Source organism: Microcaecilia unicolor, chromosome 13 (assembly GCF_901765095.1).
Source record: "Microcaecilia unicolor chromosome 13, aMicUni1.1, whole genome shotgun sequence".
Lineage (NCBI taxonomy): Eukaryota > Metazoa > Chordata > Amphibia > Gymnophiona > Siphonopidae > Microcaecilia > Microcaecilia unicolor.
This window is the reverse complement of record NC_044043.1, coordinates 63,577,425-63,595,284: the sequence shown is the minus strand read 5'-3', so window position 1 is coordinate 63,595,284 and position 17,860 is coordinate 63,577,425. Positions and strand designations below refer to the sequence as shown.

The following is a 17,860-nucleotide window of genomic DNA, read 5'->3' as shown; positions in this document are numbered from 1 at the left end:
ACTAGGTATAAATGATTCAAAAGAGCAAAGTACTTTTCAGAGAAAAGGGGAAGTTCTTTATGAAGCAAAAAAGGAGTAGACTCAAGACAAACACAAATCCTTCACAGATAGTGAGTGCAGTGGATATGTGAAAGTTTCCAGATGGATGTGCTGAAGGAAAAAAATTCAAGTAACATAACCAGAAAGTAGATCAAAGTCAAAACAGATAGGCCTTTGGGGTCATTATCTGCTTTCATTCTACGACCTAGTCAGAAGATCAGATTCAGCGGGTCTGAACAGTGTCCCATTCATGGATGGAGATAGCTGACAACAGCATTGTGCTGTTTTAGTTGAAACCAAAATAGCTCTCAGTGAAACCTGACAGCATACATTCCCAGAACTCTTTTTAAGCCTAACTGCTCAGCTATACCAGTAAAAGAAACCATTACGGATGTTCTGCCAATTTCTTACCAAAGATCTCCCTCCAGATCTGCTCTGCTAAATGAGACATTTTGTTCTTGTAAAATACATTTAACACCAGAAGTTCATCATTGAGCAGATGATTAAAGAAATCTATGCTTTGAATCTGATGAAGCAATTGGGCCCCTCAATCTCCCTCAAAATAAAGGAGTAAGACTAAAAGCTAGCTAGAAGAAGAGACTAAAGTAAATGCCTCCTTTATAAAGGCCTTTCTTCCATTATATTTCTATGGGAAAATTGATTGCTTTAAGATCTATAGCCTTTATAAAAAGATTCACCAAAGACGGTATACCAGAAATGGAGCTTTACAGATAAGCTACACTTTAATAACAGTAAAATAACCAAAATTCAGGGTAATGAAGTGGAACCACCAAACACTTACCTTGGGCAAGTCACTTACTCCCTGATTCTATAAACCTGCACAGCTTTGCAAACTAACCCCCTAATTCTATAAAGGTCCTCAAAAATTGAGCACATAAGTTTAGGCACAGTCCCAATTTCCTCATGCAACTTAATTGAACAAACCAATTAGTGCCAATAATTGGCTTTTAAACAAGCAATTACTGGCACTAATTAGATGTGTTAAATGCCTAAAATTTATGTGTAGCTCAAAAAAGGAGGCATAGAATGGGGACAGTCATGGGCATTTTGGGGCAGAATAGGGGTGTGGTTTTCAGTTACAAGCGTAATTACAGAATAAGGGTGCTCTGTGTATAAATTTAAGTGTAGGCATTTGCACCATGTTTTTCTTGGTGCAAATGGTCATGCCTAAATTTAGGTGTGACCATAAGCTTAAGTGCTATTCTATAAACCGCACCAAGCTTTAGGTGCATCTTATAGAATACCGCTTCAGCAGGTTTTTTTCATCACTGATTTTTTAGGCGCCATTTACTAAATCTTGCCCTACACGTCAAATTGTGCCTACATGCAAGTTATAGAATAGTGCTAGCTACATGCATAACAATTAGGTCCTAACTGGCAATAATTGGTGTTAATTAGCAGAACACCTGTAATTACCCACAGTCAGGATTCTAGAAACTGAACATGCAAAATCCATAACTTGCAACTGGAAAAAGCATGGGTAGGTCAGGGACATGCCCAACACTTATATGCACATTACAGAATACTAGCAATTACCCACTCCTGACAGCAGTTTGGTGTAAATGCCCTCACCTGCCATTGAGCTAGCAGTAAACACTGGTACCTAAAGTTAGGCACGTTGGGCTAGATTCTATACATCACACCTAAAAATCAGCAACAAAAAAATACGCCTAGGTGTGGCTTATAGAACATGCCTAAATCTAGGCGTAGTTTATAGACTATGACCATTTTCCATGACTATATGTCATCGCAGCCATTTACGCCAATGAAAATCTGGTGGTAAATTCTGATAAAATTACACATGGAACAGGTATATTCTATAATAGTGATGTCAATTCTAGGAAAGCCCATGACCCGCCCTAATTGCTTGTTAAGGTCAATTATCAGTGCCAATTGGCTTAAGCCTAAATTGCACGCACAAATCCAGAATACGCCCGGATTTGTGCATGCAACTCAAGTCATACTATATAGAATAATCAGCTTAGTACACAGCATCCCAGCACCTAACTTTAGCCGACCTGTAGAAAATTACCCCCCAATACTACTACTACTTATTTCTATAGCGCTACTAGATGTATGCAGCACTCTACACTTGAACATGAGACAGTCCCTGCTCCACAGAGCTTACAATCTAATTAGGACAAACAAGAGATAAGGGAATATTAAAGTGAGGATGATAAAATAAGGGTGAATAAGGGTGAGGAATTAAAAGCAGCATCAAAAAGGGGGGCTTTTAGCTTAGATTTGAAGACGGCCAGAGATGGAGCTTAATGTACCGGCTCAGGATGTCTATGCCAGGCATATGGTGCAGCAGATAAAAGGAACGGAGTCTGGAGTTAGCTGTGGAGGAGAAGGGTGCAGATAGAGATTTACCCAGTGAACGGAGTTCCCGGGGAGGAATATAGGGAGAGATGAGAGTTGAGAGGTACTGAGGAGCTACAGAATGAATGCGCTTATAGGTCAATAAGAGGTGTTTGAACTGTATGCAGAAACGGATAGGAAGCCAGTGAAGTGACTTATGGAGAGGGCTAATATGAGCATAATGACCCTGGCAGGGTCCTGCAGCAGAATTTTGAACAGATTGAAGAGGAGAGAGATGGCTAATAATCCTCCACTGCCTCAGATACAAACTTGGATTGTAAGCCCTCAGGGAACAAAAATACACAGTATTTGTGCAATGCTACTACTGAATGTCATGTGTGTAAACTAAAGCCAAATACACAATTAGAACAGTGAAGTAAACTTAGAAATAAGCATATTAAATAATTACCAATCATACAGAGTCAACAAGGTGCAAAAAGAAATATAACAATACCATCAGGACGCATACCAGTTTCGTGGAAATGTGTTTTCTGGCGTGGCTGGGGGGGGGGGGCGGTCGCTCCCCCAAACAGGTCAGGTTTGTAGAAAAAAATGGCGCCTATGCGCCTCTTGCCAATATTTTGTTTCTGCCCTCTCCCAAGCGAGGCTCCAACCTTTTCCTGCCTCTTCTACCCTCTCCCCGTCCGCGTGGTCTGGTCAGTACCCTGAAGCACCGTTCTCCCCGTCCGCGTGGTCTGGACACTTAAGTTTTACTGCCCTGCAGCACCGCTCTCCCTCCTCCAGAGCCGGCGATTCCCATAGTCAGCCGCCCTTCTGCCAGCGACGCGTGCGACGTCGGGGCGTCTCCTCAGACGCGCGTCCCACCTTTCCGGAAAACCGGAAGTTGCAGAGTAGGCGGGACGCGCCTGAGAAGAGGCCCCGACGACGTCACGCACGGAGGCTGACTATGGGAATCGCCGGTGCTGGAGGAGGGAGAGCGGTAGTTCAGGACAGCAAAACTTAAGTGTCCTCCACAGTCCAGACCAGGCAGGCGGACGGGGAGAGCGGGCTGGTGGGAGAACAGTGCTTCAGGGCAGTGACCAGACCACGCGGGCAGAAGAGGCAGAAAAAGATTGCAGCCTCGCTTGGGAGGGGGCAGAAAAAAATATTGGCAAGAGGCGCATAGGCGCCATTTTTTCTACAAGGGGGCGCTCCCCCTGCGCCCCCCCCAGCTACGCCACTGATTTTTGCTTTGGTATTTTGTATCAGGTCGGGATAAGAACTATCCAAAGGTGGTATGTATTTGTTTGAGACTATTTGTTCTTTCATATGTGATATATCTGAATAAGAAACCCAGTTGGCCCAGAGAGCTCATATACAGCTATACGTAGTGTTAAAGACACACATCTTATTTGTCTTTTTATTAACTGAGGTGAATATTATGCTATGGATGCTGCATGCCAATGCATGAATTTTACAAGAAACTGAGCACTGAAGGCTACACAGATTTTCGCTTGTAGTTTGCTGCTTTTTTCTTTTTCTGATTATTGGTGACGAAAAGTATGCACAGAAAGGGGTTCCCTTGAAAACTTCTGCCAACACCAAACCTTTATTTTTGTTTTCAGACCATTCTTGGAGAAACACGTGAGGGAGATGGAGATCCTTCCGCGTAAAGACTATGAGGTGTATTAATTTTCTGCAACTTAATACATAATCAACTTGTTTTGTTTCTGTTTGCTCAGTTAGGGCTTCTTTTACAAAGCTGTGCTAGAGATTCCTGCATGGTAAGTGAGAGGAGCCCATTCAATTCCTCTGGGCTTCCTCTTATTTACAGCACAGGAATCGCTAGTATGGCTTTGTAAAAGAGGCCCTTAGTGTCTTTTCACCTTTTTCTTTGTAATGACCTGAACAGTGCAGCAGACAGAATAGCATCAGTATATGGAACATCTCCAAAGCTGCTGTCATGAAGTGAAGATCTATTCTCTCTGACCTTGCATTTTTAAGCTTGACTGAGTAGAAAGTGCTGTTAGTTGTATCCTGGAACAGTTATTATTGTGAATGAGGGTGAAAGGGGTAGACTCGGGTAGAGGCCAACCAAAGCTAATTTTTTCACTCCTTCCCCAGCTACAGCCCTAGACTACTAGGGATTGTAAGCTAGTTCCAGGGTGACGTATGAGTTGTAGAGGCATTCGAGGGGGGTTCCAGGAGGAGGGACTACTCCTGTTTGGAGAGAGGGAGGGAGACAGAACAAATCACAAATTTTCAGCATCCACCAAAAACATGGCCAAAATACATGGAACAGTCTCCCAATGGAGATTGATGGAGATAATGACAGTATCTGAACTCAAGAATGCCTAGGAGTGGAGGAATAGCCTAATGGTTAGGCTATTCCTCCACTCTGTTCAATTCCCATTGCACCTCCTTTGCCCCAGGTACAAAATAAGTGTGTGAATATAATATGTAAATTTCAGGGGCAAGCACAGAGAAGCTCTGAGGGAGAGGAAGGGATTTTAGAGCTGGGCGGTTGGTGTGCATGAGCAGTTTGGATAGGTCATGTGGTCTTTTGTCAGCTGTGTTTCTGTCTGTAAATTCTTAATTGTGGAGCTCTTTGACAATCACAAATCATGCCAAACTGTAAGTTCCAGATGCTAAAAGTGAAATCATGATTTGTATATACAAGATACATTTTGATGTAAAAGTCCAGAGACTGAGTTCTTGAAAATGTGGCTGAAATACTTTGCCTTGGGTTCTCTCACTTTGAACCCGTTACTGCTAAAGCCAGCCATCCCTGATTATTACCTTTCTTATTTGCTCGCATCAGTAGCAGAAGACTGCAGTTACATAATTGGTTCTCCCCTACCCCCCCAAACTGTGTTGATTATGTTACATGATTAAGAGAGGGTTGCAATTTGCCAGTTAACCTTAAGCAACTCTTTTTCAGAGTCTGGATTATGATCGATGTATCAATGACCCTTACCTGGAAGTGCTGGAAAGCCAGGATAGAAAGGTAGGACTCTATATTTTATTTATTAGGATTTATTCACTGCCTTTTTGAAGGAATTCACTCAAGGCGGTGTACAGTAAGAATAGATCAAGCATGAGCAATAGACAATTACAGCAGTAAAAATATTCAAAAACAATACAAAGTATGGCATGTTATACTATTTACAATGTATGATTTTCAGTCTTGCTTGAATGCCCCCTCAAAAAACCAACCATAATATATCAATCAACAAAACATCTGATGATTAACTTCCTCAAGCACTTAAGATTGAATGCATTAAACATTTTTCCCATGGAAGCAAAATAAGATGCAGTGGTTTTTGTTGTTTTCTGGATGTGGTAGATCTGAATCCTTGAAGTGTCATTCTGTTGAAAAACAAAACCTGCTGAATCTGTTGGTCTGTTGCAGTTAGTTTGCAGCATTGTGTATTATACAGCTTGTTTCTTTACCTCCCCAACACTTGAGGTTTTTGTCCTCCACCTGGGCTGGGGAGAGATGCTTTCTGTAGTTTAGTCATAAAAAGATCCCACAGAATTTAAAATCCAGTGTATCAGTTAATTGCTGCTGCTTTCCAATCTAGAAGTGGTTACAGTGATGTTGCTTCATCTATTTCATACACATGTTTTACGAACATCACTAGCAAAGCCTTCTCTTCCAGTGTTTCCTGCACCAGATGTCTGTTACTGGTGTCTGACCTGCTTCAGTCCTATACACTTCCTTTGGTAGGGGCCAAGACTACCTGCCCTGGGACCATTGGGGCTCCCCCACCCGATGCTTTTTACCTCCTTTTTAACCTGCTTCTCCCCCCTCCTTCTCTGTAGTGTGCCAAGCCCCAAGATTGTCCTTAGTGGTTGATAAGTTGCAGGCAAAAAGCAATTATTACTCACTGTAATAATTGCTTTTTGCCAGATGTTACATGTAGCTCTTGGATTGACATCTGTTGCTGCTCTCCATTTGACACTGAGAATGCTGCAGTGTCAGCTGGCATGAGGAGCAGAGAATTCTTAACTTTCTAAGAACATAAGAGCATGCATTGTCATACTGGGACAGACTGAAAGTCCTTCATGCCCAGTATCCTGTTTCCAGCGGTGGCCAGTCCAGGTCACAAGTACCTGACAAGATCCCAGAACAGTAAAACAGATTTTATGCTTCTTATCCTAGAAATAAGCAGTGTTTTTATTCCCAAGTCCATCTTAATAATGGCTTATGAACTTTTCTTTTAGAAATTATCCACAACTTTTTAAACCCCACTAAGCCAGCTGCTTTTACCATATTCTCTGGCAATGATTTCCAGAGTTTAATTGCATGTTGAGTGAAGAAATTCTTTCTCCAGTTTGTTTTAAATTTACTACTTAGTAGCTTCATTGCATTCTCCCTAATCCTAGTATTTCTGGAAAGCATAAACAAGTGATTTACTCGTTCTACTCCACTCTCAGTATTTTATAGACCTCTTATCCTATCTTTCCTCAGCTGTCTCTTCTCCAAGTTGAAGAGCCTTAGTCACTTTAGCCTTTCCTCATAGGGAAGTCGTCCCATCCCCTTTATAATTTTTGTTGCTCTTCTCTGTGCCTTTTCTAATTCCATTATATCTTTTTTTTTTTTTTTTTTTTTTTTTTTTTTGAGATGTGGGGATCAGAATGCACATAGTATTCAAGGTGCAGTCACACCATGGAATGATACAAAGGCATTATAACATTCTCATTTTTGTTTCCCATGCCTTTCCTAATAATTCCTAATTCTATTTGCTTTCTTAAGACGCTGCGGCACACTGAGCAGAGGGTTTGAACATATCATCAACGATGACACCTAGATCCTTTTTCCTGGGCGATGACTCCTAATGCGGAACCTTGCATCACGTAGTTGTAGTTTGGGTTCCTCTTTCCCACGTGCGTCACTTTGCACTTGCTCACATTAAACGTCATCTTCCATTTGGATGCCCAGTCTTCCAGTCTCATAAGGTCCTATTGCGATTTAACAACTGTGAATAACTTTGTGTCATCAGCAAATTTAATTACCTCACTAGTTATTCCCATCTGTAGATCATTTATAAATATGTTTTAAAAAGCAGCAGTCCCAGCACAGATCCCTGTTGAGCCCCACTATCTACCCTTCTCCATGAGAATACTGACCATTTAACCCTACTCTGTTTGCTATCATTTAACCAGTTTTTAATCCACATTAGGATATTGTTTCTATCCCATGACGTCATTCATGTACTCCTTTTTGTTCCTAAACAGAAAGCCCGGAAGTATGAGGCTGTGACGTGGATAATGGTTTTTGCTATTGGAGTTTGCACAGGTTTGGTAAGATATCCAAGTGGAAGTGAATGGAAGAGAAGCTGTTTCTGGTGGGGAGAGGGTGTTTGGAAGAGGTGAGGGGCAGCAGCTAAATTGTTTTTTTTTTTTGTTTTTGTTTTGGATCTTTTTTTTCCCCTTTGGGAGATAAATTAGTGATTAGAGTGTGAGAGAGGTTTTAACAGTAGTTACAGACCACTGGAGAAATGGCCATGTAGTGTATTCTGATCTGTTTCTGTCTCTTTTCTTCCCCGCCCCCCCAATCTCTTTTGCCAGGTGGGACTGTTTGTAGACTTTTTTGTTCGGCTCTTCTCTAAGCTTAAGTTTAATCTGGTGCAGAGTTGTATCCTTTCTGTGGTGCCAGTTGAAAGGCAAGAGGAATAGAAGAGGTTATAGAAACAGAATTTCATTCGTACCTATGTATAATGCTGACCAATCATTTCTACCCAATATATATAGTATGTGAGGTTATGAGGGACCATAGCCCACCCTTATGTTGCAGACCTTGCTAGGATGAGTGCTGGGGGTTAAACGGAATGAAAGCAACTGGGATTTGCCTGGATAACAAAATCTTGGTAGAGAGGAGCAGGGATGGCTGGGACCTATGTTGGGGGAAGAGGCACCTGGGGGCTTGCATGGCTGATGGCAGCCTTGCTTGGGTTAGGGAGAAGAGACAGCACCTGAGGATTATCTGGATGATAGGAGGCTGGAGCAAGTGTGTTCTCTCTCTCCACATTTTCAACTCCCTTCTTCCTTGACCTAGTCCTGCAGCTGTGGATGACTGCAGTGAAAAGGGCTGCCTTGCTTTATCCCTCTTGGAACTGCTTGGAATTAACCTGATCTTTGTCTTTTTTGCCAGTCTTCTCGTTTTGATTCAGGTGAGACTAAGGGGAACAATCTGAGGTGGAGAATGATAGGGACCATGCAAACATCAGCAGGGGTGCTTGTATAGAGTTTCCTGACAGCTGAGTCCAGTGTGAGTTTTGAAAGGCATAAGGACTTGCACTGAGTTCTTGAGCAAACAGACTGAAAGTCCTGGAAAGACTAGATCTTATCTTGATAGTTGTAGCATTTTTAAACAGTGTTTTGCTTCAGTTTAGTCCAGTTATCCAGAATGTTTATCAGTACATTAGGGGGACAATCAAATCATCTCTGGTACAGTTCATGTAGCTCATAGTAACATCCTTGTTTGTATGTTTCCTCTGTTGCAGTCCTTTCAAGCATCAAATGAATTTATGATGCAAAGTTTAGGTTGATGGTTAATAGCTGGAACAACTGCCTTTGGTCTGTCTTAGTTTCTGGTGATATTTATGTCTGAACTATTTTCCTATAGCCTGTTGCCGCTGGCTCAGGAATTCCAGAGGTCAAATGTTACCTCAATGGAGTGAAGGTTCCAGGGGTTGTTCGCCTTCAAACTCTGGTGTGCAAAGCTTTGGGAGTTGTCTTCAGTGTAGCAGGAGGTAAGAGCTACTTGAATCTTGCTGGTTTGCTGTCGGAGAATTTGGGTGCAGCTGAGGTGACAATACTCTTTCATGCTTCCTTCTATATCCTGTATTCGTAAGAAAACACAAATACTCGATAACCTCCTAGGATTGGAGGACATGTTGCACTGATGGAGGTATTGTTCTTCCAGTATTCTTCTAGATTTCTGCTTTTGAATGAAACTTGAAAAACACAGTCCTTTTGATTCTAACAATTCAATAAGTCTTGTGCTCTTTGTCCTTGTCACCTGTTTGCTTTTCATGTTGATGTTCTTTTCTTATCAGTGATGTGCCTGTACTGTAAATATTTGTGACTGAAGCTCTCAGATCCTGACAAGATGAGATCCTACATAACTGCCTATAATATGCCAATTAATAGGAATTATATTGTTTTTTCATTGCAGGTCTGTTTGTGGGGAAGGAAGGTCCCATGATTCATAGTGGTGCTGTTGTAGGTGCTGGATTACCACAGGTTAGCACCATAATTGTGTCCAGACCTGCACTTTTTCTAGTGTTTTTCTTGTCCCAGGAACAGCAGTGATGTTTGTCTTTTGGGATATTTGCCATGTTTTGCTGTTTATACAGCAGTGTTGTAGCTTTCCATAAACCAAGCACATTTGGTTAGGTGAGAGAAGGATGATGAACTTGGATTGTGCTTGATTGCTCTACAGAGAGGACCGTGGATCGTAGTTGGCCCAAAGAAGGGGGATGCTGTGCTGCACATCTGCTGGAGGGGCACCGGACTCTTGGCATTTTGAAGGGGGAGAGGGTTGTGGCAGTTATTCATGGGCTTTTTAGATCTTTATCAGTACCGAATTCTCTCTCATGGGTATTTCCAAGCGTTGGATCTGGTAATCATGAAATTGTCAACATCTTATTTAGTTTTATTTATTTATAACCCACCTATTCACAGGTGGAGAACAATAAAGCATGTAAGATTATAAATCACATATAAAATAGTAGCATATATTTGATGTGAAAAATATCCCCCCCTACTAATTCCCCCCTCCCCCCCCCCAATTGTTACATGTGTCACAGTGAATGATTTCTGATCTTTATACAAAATGTAATGCTGTTTGAGACAAGGGAACCTGAATAAACAACAGTTTTTAAATTTATTTCTTCTGTTTTTAAGGGTCAGAGTTATCCAACACACATATCACACGTGAAAAAGTAATATAACTAAATATAACTGGTTGCAGCACCTTTAGCAGCAGAAATTGCAACTAAATGCTTCCTATAATTTGCTGTCTTTCACATCGCTGTTCAGGAATCCTAGCCTACTCTTTTCAGAGACAAAAACAGTATCTGAGTTCAAGAGAGAAAAGGAATGAGACTTGATTTACAGTGGTTTTTGCAACTACATTCAAAGCGGTTTACATATTTACAGGTACTTATTTTGTACCTGGGGCAATGGAGGGTTAAGTGACTTGCCCAGAGTCACAAGGAGCTGCAGTGGGAATCAAACCCAGTTCCCCAGAATCAGAGTCCGCTGAACTAACCACTAGGCTACTCTTTCACTAGAGAGCTTGGAACAAATACATAGGATCTCTAAGGGAGTGATAAGGAGAGTAGATGGCATGGCATGGATGGGCAGACTGGATAGGCTATATGGTCTTTTATCTGCCTACATTTTTCTGTTTCTATATTTCTATAATTTAGACACATTCATAGATTTTCATGCATGAATGCTTGTTTCAGATCCCGCCACTGCATTTCTATGGTTCAAGTCAGGACTTTTTGACTTGGCCAGTCCAAAACTTTAATTCTTTCTCAGCCATTCAGCTCACAGACAGCTGACCAGACACTAGTTTACAGTGCAGAAGTCATAGTTCCTTCAGTAATGGCAAGTTTTCCAGGTCCTAAAGCAGCAAAGCATCCCCACATCATCACTCACTACCACCATGTTTGACTGTTGGTATGATGTTCTTAAGGGGGAATGCTGTATTTGTTTTATGCCAGACGTAGTGGGAACCGCATTGTCCAAGGAGTTCTGTTTTTTTGTTTTGTTTTTTTTTTTTGTTACATTTGTACTCCGTGCTTTCCCACTCATGGCAGGCTCAATGCGGCTTACATGGGGCAATGGAGGGTTAAGTGACTTGCCCAGAGTCACAAGGAGCTGCCTGTGCCTGCAGTGGGAATCGAACTCAGTTCCCCAGGACCAAAGTCCACCACCCTAAATACTAGGCCGCCACTCCACTCCATAGAACATTATCCCAATAGGTTTGGGGATCATCCAAGTGTGTTTTTGCAAATGTGAGATGAGCTTTGATGTTACACTTGGATAGCAGCGCTTTTTCTGCCTTGCTGCGCTCATGAATCCCATCTTTATATTTTATGGAGTCGTGAAAGTGACCTTAATTGCAATTGTGAGCCACTTAGGAATGCCTGTTTGCTCAATAGAGCTTTTGATCTATGGAAAGAAATAGATTAGATCTCATTGATGGATGTTTGAGATTTTGACCATTAAATTTGAGATTCCCCATTAAGATATCATATTTCCCTTAAGCGCAAGCAGAAACATGGCTATGTCAGGTGACTTTTGTACCAGCAAATGAACTATATATTAAAGATTTTTTACTATACTGCTTTGTTTTCTTAATTTTTTTTTTTTTTTTTAATTTCATTTTCTGGTTGTGGATGTTGTTGTTTTTTTCATCTCTTTGCTGTAATTTTTGATAGGCTAGCCATTCTTGGGAAGATTCATGGCCTTTCCTGATAAAATCTAACCAACTCTCTTGGTTTAAAATTTTTTTTAACTAGACAAATGTTTGTGTTGGATAGGACTATATAATGTAGTTCCTGGGTGATATGACCCTAGTTTCTTGCTTTGTAATCTACAATAAACTGTTGTTATTTGCAGAATATAAGTTTCTCTGTAATGTAGCATAGAGGGGCATAATCGAACGCCCATCTCCATGGGCGTCTATCTCCGAGGACGGGCCCACGAAGGGGCAGGCCAGACCGTATTTTCGAAAAAGGTGGGCGTCCATCTTTTGTTTTGATAATACGGTTGGTGCCGGGCAAATGCATCGGATTTGGGCGGATTTGAGCTGGGCGGTATCGGTTTTCAGCGATAATGAAAACCGAAGGTGCCCAGCTCAAAAACGAACAACTCCAAGGCATTTGGTCGTGGAAGGGGCCAGGATTCGTAGTGCACTGGTCCCCCCTCACATGCCAGGACACCAACCGGGCACCCTAGGGGGCACTTGTAACAATTAAAAAAAATTTTTAAAATACCTCCCAAGTCCATAGCTAGCCCCCCAAATCCCCCCCAAACCCCACTCCCCCACAACTCTACACCATTACCATAGCACTTATGGCTGATGGGGGGGAGGGCACCTAGATGTGGGTTTTGGGGGCGGTTTGGAGGACTCCCATTTACCAGCACAAGTGTAACAGGTATGGGGGGGGGGGGGTGGGCCTGGGTCCACCTGCCTGAAGTCCAGTGCACCCACTAATAACTGCTCCAGGGACCTGCATACTGCTGTGATGGAGCTGGGTGACATTTGAGGCTGGCATACAGGCTGGGGAAGTTCTTTTTTTTCTTTTTTTTTTTGTGGGAGGGGGTTAGTGACCACTGGGGGAGTCAGGGGAGGTTATCTCCGATTCCCTCCGGTGGTCATCTGGGCAATTGGGGCACTTTTTGGGGACTTGTTCGTGAAAAAAAAGTGGCCCAAATTCTCGCTTCTGCCACCCATCTTTTTTCCATTATCGGCCAAGCGCACCCATCTCTCCTTGGCCGATAAACACGCCCCAGTCCCCCCTTCACCACACCTCCGACATGACCCCGTCAACTTTGTCCATTCCCGCGACAGACTGCAGTTGGAGGCGCCCCAAATTGGCTTTCGATTATACCGATTTGGGCGCCCATGAGAGAAAGGTGCCCATCTCCCGATTTGGATCGAAATATGGGCGTCTTTCTCTTTTGAAAATAAGCCTGATAACGTTCCAAGTCTTATTTGGAGATAATGGCTCTCACCTTGATTTGGTAGAGTCGCTTTAGAAATGGCTTTGTTGAAATATATCAGTCTGGAAAGGGTTACAACACTTTTTGTTTTCCCCCATCTATTCTGGAATCTCCTTTGGTCTTGGTGCAGCACAGTGGTTCCTGACCCTGGTCCAGGAGGCACCCCAGCCAGTCACAATACCCCTAACTTAATATTCATGAGAAAAGTTTGAATGCAGTGGTGTGCAGTGTATTGCAAATCTCTCTCATGGATATTTATTATGAATATCCTGAAAATCTGACTGGTTGAGGTGCCTCCAGGGCCAGATTTGGGAACCACTGGCATAGCCTTCTTGTAGAAACCGTGTGGTGAGTACTTCACTCTCTTGGAAGGTTCAATATGTAATGAGGTTCATAGGAGAAAACTTTTCAAAATCAGTAGGGGTGCTAAACCAACCTCCCTGGACACAGTCAAGAGTTAGCTTGATATTCAACTGACTTCTGTGATGACGTTTACATTCAACAGGGCTGGCTGCGATCAAGTCTGCCTCTGTTCAGCTGAATCAAATTATCAATTAAACTTGGTCAATTGTTTGATTTAGTAACTAAGAGGGCAGTTACTTTGATATGTGTGTTGGATAACTTTCCTTAAATAAATGATGTAATTTAAAAACTGTTATATGTTTACTCGGGTTCCTTTTGTCTAATAATTCTTTTTGTTTAGAGATCAGAAAACATAAACCCCCCCCCCCCCCCTCCCCTGTTTACTAAGCTGTGCTAGTGACTGCAATGCGAAAATGCTGATACAGCCCATTCAAAGTGAAACTGAATGGGCTGTATCGGCACTAGCGCGTAACTTAGTAAACGGGGGGGGTAAGTGTGACATTATACCCAGTGTACCTGAATGTAACTCACCTTGAGCTACTAAAAAGGTGTGAGCAAAATCCAAATAAATAAATATGTAATAATAGGAAAAATTCAGAAGGGGAAAAACATTTTCACATCACCATAAAATACATAAGGCACCTTGAGTACTGTGTTCAATTCTGGTCGCCGCATCTCAAGAAAGATATAGTAGAATTGGAAAAGGTGCAGCAAAGGGCAACTAAAATGATAGCAGGGGGATGGGACGACTTCCCTATGAAGAAAGACTAAGGAGGCTAGGGCTTTTCAGCTTGGAGAAGAGACGGCTGAGGGGAGACATGATAGAGGTATATAAAATATTGAGTGGAGTGGAACAGGTGGATGTGAAGCGTCTGTTCACGCTTTCCAAAAATACTAGGACTAGGGGGCATGCGATGAAACTACAGAGTAGTAAATTTAAAACAAATCAGAGAAAATTTGTCTTCACCCAACGCATAATTAAACTCTGGAATTCGTTGCCGGAGAACGTGGTGAAGGCGGTTAGCTTAGCAGAGTTTAAAAAGGGGTTAGACGGTTTCCTAAAGGACAAGTCCATAAACCACTACTAAATGGACTTGGGGAAAAATCCACAATTCCAGGAATAACATGTATAGAATGTTTGTACGTTTAGGAAGCTCGCCAGGTGCCCTTGGCCCGGATTGACCGCTGTCGTGGACAGGATGCTGGGCTCGATGGACCTTTGGTCTTTTCCCAGTGTGGCATTACTTATGTATGTACTTATTAAAACAAAACATCCAAGCAGAAACCACAAAATACAATTGAGCAGATGCTGGAATGGTCGTGTGACAGTGCATGAATGAGACTTTGAAGCAGAAAACAGTTCTGCCTATTTACAACATTTTACCTCTTCTATACTTAAAACTTTTTCAGGTTTGCTAGCAAACTGGCAATTGCTCAGGCTGACTGGGGATGCTGCAGAGCCAGGCACAGTGTCTGAGAGAACTGTGGAGCAGCAAAACATGGTGCTCAGATTCAGAGTCAAGTTAAGCTCTGGAAGGCGCTGTGGTTTCTGTGAACCTTGCCTGAGGACTCTTGTAGTAATGAGATGGGGTAGATACAACCTATCCTCTCCTCTGCTCACTTTTTAGGAACCTAAATTTGGAAACCCAAAGAATTTTCAATTTGCTAGATCTAAGTGGAGGAGTAACCTAATAGAGTAGTGGGCTGAGAATCAGGGAAGCCAGGGTTCAGATCCCACTGACGTTCCTTTTGATACTGAGCAAGTGACTTAACCTTCCATTGTCTCTGGTGCAAACTTAAGGGCCCTTTTACTAAAGCTTAGCATGTGCTAATGGACATTAGCGTGCACTAAGGTCTGTGCAACCCGTTTTATACCTATGGATCACGTGGCACTTAGCGTACACAGGGTTGGTGTTAAAACATTCAGGGGCCCAGGCCAGAAACCAGGGAGGGAACCTTCAGCCTATGTCTCCTTTAGCTTGAGGCAGGTTTGGAGCCCCTTATGGTATGGGGGCCCAGGGCAATTACCCTGTTTGCCACCCCTTAACGATGGTCCTGTGTGTACACTAGGCTTTAGTAAAAGGGCTCCTTAGAATGTAAGCTCTTCAGGGACAGGGAAATACCTAATGTACCTGAATGTAACTCACCTTGAACTACAACTGAAAAAGGTGTTAATTAAATCTAAAATCCATTCCCTAAGTGCCTAACTTAAGACCCTTAGATCTTTTGAATACCAGCCTGAGAGACTTTATAAAAGGTGTACTGACGTGATCGGGGTCGAAACAGCTGTTGATGCAAGCTTTGCTAATGAGGCCTCTTATCGTTTGTGTTTTATTTCATAATTGCTTTTTATGCTTCTATGCTATCTTACTCTTGCTTTTCGTCCTTTTTTTTTTTTTTTTTTGAAACTTTTTCTGTTCTCATTTCTTTGCTTTCACAGCAGCTTATGCTAAATTACCACAAGTAGGTTCTAATAAGATAACACTGGTTGTGACAATTGTGTACGGATGGCAAGTTTCGATGTATTGTTAATTGACATAGGTGATTTTAACATAAGCACAGTTTGTAGTATTAGTAACTGTGTGGCAGAGTACAACAATGGGTTTGGAGATAAGTTACAAAATTTATTTTTTTGGGGGTAGAAGTACTATGTGTTAGTTTAGCCACATGGGGAGGAAATATCAGACGTTCATACATGATGATGTTAACTTTTCTTCTTAAGTTTTGAATAAAAATGATTGAAACACAAAATTTATTTTTAAAAATGGATGATTTGAAACTCATGGTCTTATGAGGTGCCCAGGGAGTTTGCTGCTTAACTTAAGAAAAGGCCTGTGTATAAGGAGGATACATTTGTAAAATGTGCTCATCTCTAGGAAAAGGTGACTGAAGTACAGACCCAAAATGTTGAGACTAGCCGATTTTCATGTCATGGGTCATGAGCAGTTCTTCAAAAGTAACATGTTTAAACTTCTGTAACTTTATTATTTTTTCTCTTGAAAGGATGTGTTTTGGATTGTTGTATTACAAGTTGTTTGTTTTTAACAGAATTCATTAAAACTTTTTTTATTTGTTTCTGGAGACTTTAGTCACTGTTTCCCAGAGATGGTCACAAATATTTTAATAGCTATAATCCTGGGGAGGACGAGAAATGGTTCAGCCGAACAGTTGGCTAGAAGTGGCAACATTAACTCTGCAAGTAATGATAGATTCTCTTGTCCTTCTCATTTCAGTTCCAGAGCCTCTCTCTACAGAAGATCCAGTTCAATTTTCCCTTTTTCCGCAGTGACAGGTATTGTGGGCTGGGGAGAGCCGGGCTAGAGAATTAATTTAGAGGCGCTTCTTTAGAAAGTGAAGAGATTATTGCTACTTATATGTTGATCTCGGGCCTCTCACACATTTGTCTGTGGGCTTTTGAGAAGTTATAATAGCCAATGTTTCATGGTCTGAGGTGCCCAGGGAGTTTGCTGCTTCGCTTAAGAAAAGGCCTGTGTATTATGCGTTATGCTCTTTTTAGATCTGGGTTTGCAGGTGATGACAGGTTTTTTCATAGTTGGACTTGTCTGTGGGCACTTTGAATCCAAAACAGAAGTGGCATTGCCCAGTTTCATTGGTATAGGGGCTGGAAGGAAGTGTACCAGGATTTTACAGCCAGAAGGATTCTTCATTTAAAAAAAAATCTTTCTTGATTTCTCTTTGACCAGGGACAAGAGGGACTTTGTATCGGCTGGAGCTGCTGCTGGAGTTGCTGCTGCCTTTGGAGCTCCTATAGGCGGGACCTTGTTCAGCTTGGAGGAAGGGTCTTCCTTCTGGAATCAGGGGCTCACGTGGAAAGTGGTGAGAGAGCATTTCATGGAGGAGATGAGCAGAGTATAGGGAAACCATCAGGTCAGAGGTGCAGATACTTGAAGGTGTGTGAAGGCCTGGCAGTGGGCTTTGGGGGGGTTATTTTAAGTGACCAGAGCATGTAGAACACTACTGACATAGGTTTTTATAACATATGACTGTCACAAAACGCCTAGCCACCCGCCTGGGGTTACCCTGCGGCCACTTAGAGGGTCTATCCCCAGCACAGCTCAGGTCTGCCTGCTCCTGCCACTTCAGACCTGCCTGCTGCTGTGTTCAGAATGCCCACAATACCTGATGTCAGGGAGCCTATTTTCCCTTTCCAGTGTCACTTTCAAGGGTAAGGGAGGGGGACAGTAACCACTGGGGGATTAAGGAGGGGTCATGCCTTAATCTCTCCATTGGTCAGCTACTCAGGGCGCCTTTTTATACCCTGGCTGATTGAAACAGGTCTAACTTAGGAAGCTTGCAGTGAAAGTCAAGGAGTTTTGGTGAAGGAGTGAGTAAACTGGAGGCCAGGAGAAAGGGCATTTGATAGGCC

At 42.3% G+C, this 17,860-nt stretch overlaps 2 protein-coding genes across 3 annotated transcripts in view; one reads left to right on the top strand and one right to left on the bottom strand.

The window, feature by feature from the left end:
* Positions 1-3,230, bottom strand: part of MTHFR (methylenetetrahydrofolate reductase) — a 46,397-nt gene extending 43,167 nt beyond the window's left edge. Inside the window, exon 1 of the mRNA XM_030186106.1 lies at positions 2,891-3,230. The gene's annotated coding sequence lies outside the window, so the exon portion shown is untranslated. The remainder of the gene's footprint in view (positions 1-2,890) is intronic.
* Positions 3,231-3,296: 66 nt separating this feature from the next.
* Positions 3,297-17,860, top strand: part of CLCN6 (chloride voltage-gated channel 6) — a 36,834-nt gene continuing 22,270 nt past the window's right edge. Inside the window, exons 1-10 of one of the 2 annotated variants that reach the window (XM_030186104.1) lie at positions 3,297-3,656; positions 3,987-4,044; positions 5,303-5,368; positions 7,603-7,668; positions 7,936-8,002; positions 8,431-8,537; positions 8,993-9,119; positions 9,545-9,612; positions 16,707-16,765; positions 17,178-17,310. In XM_030186104.1, coding sequence (XP_030041964.1) covers positions 4,015-4,044; positions 5,303-5,368; positions 7,603-7,668; positions 7,936-8,002; positions 8,431-8,537; positions 8,993-9,119; positions 9,545-9,612; positions 16,707-16,765; positions 17,178-17,310 — 723 coding nt within the window. In that variant the 5' untranslated portion in view covers positions 3,297-3,656; positions 3,987-4,014. The other variant, XM_030186105.1, reaches the window with a different exon arrangement.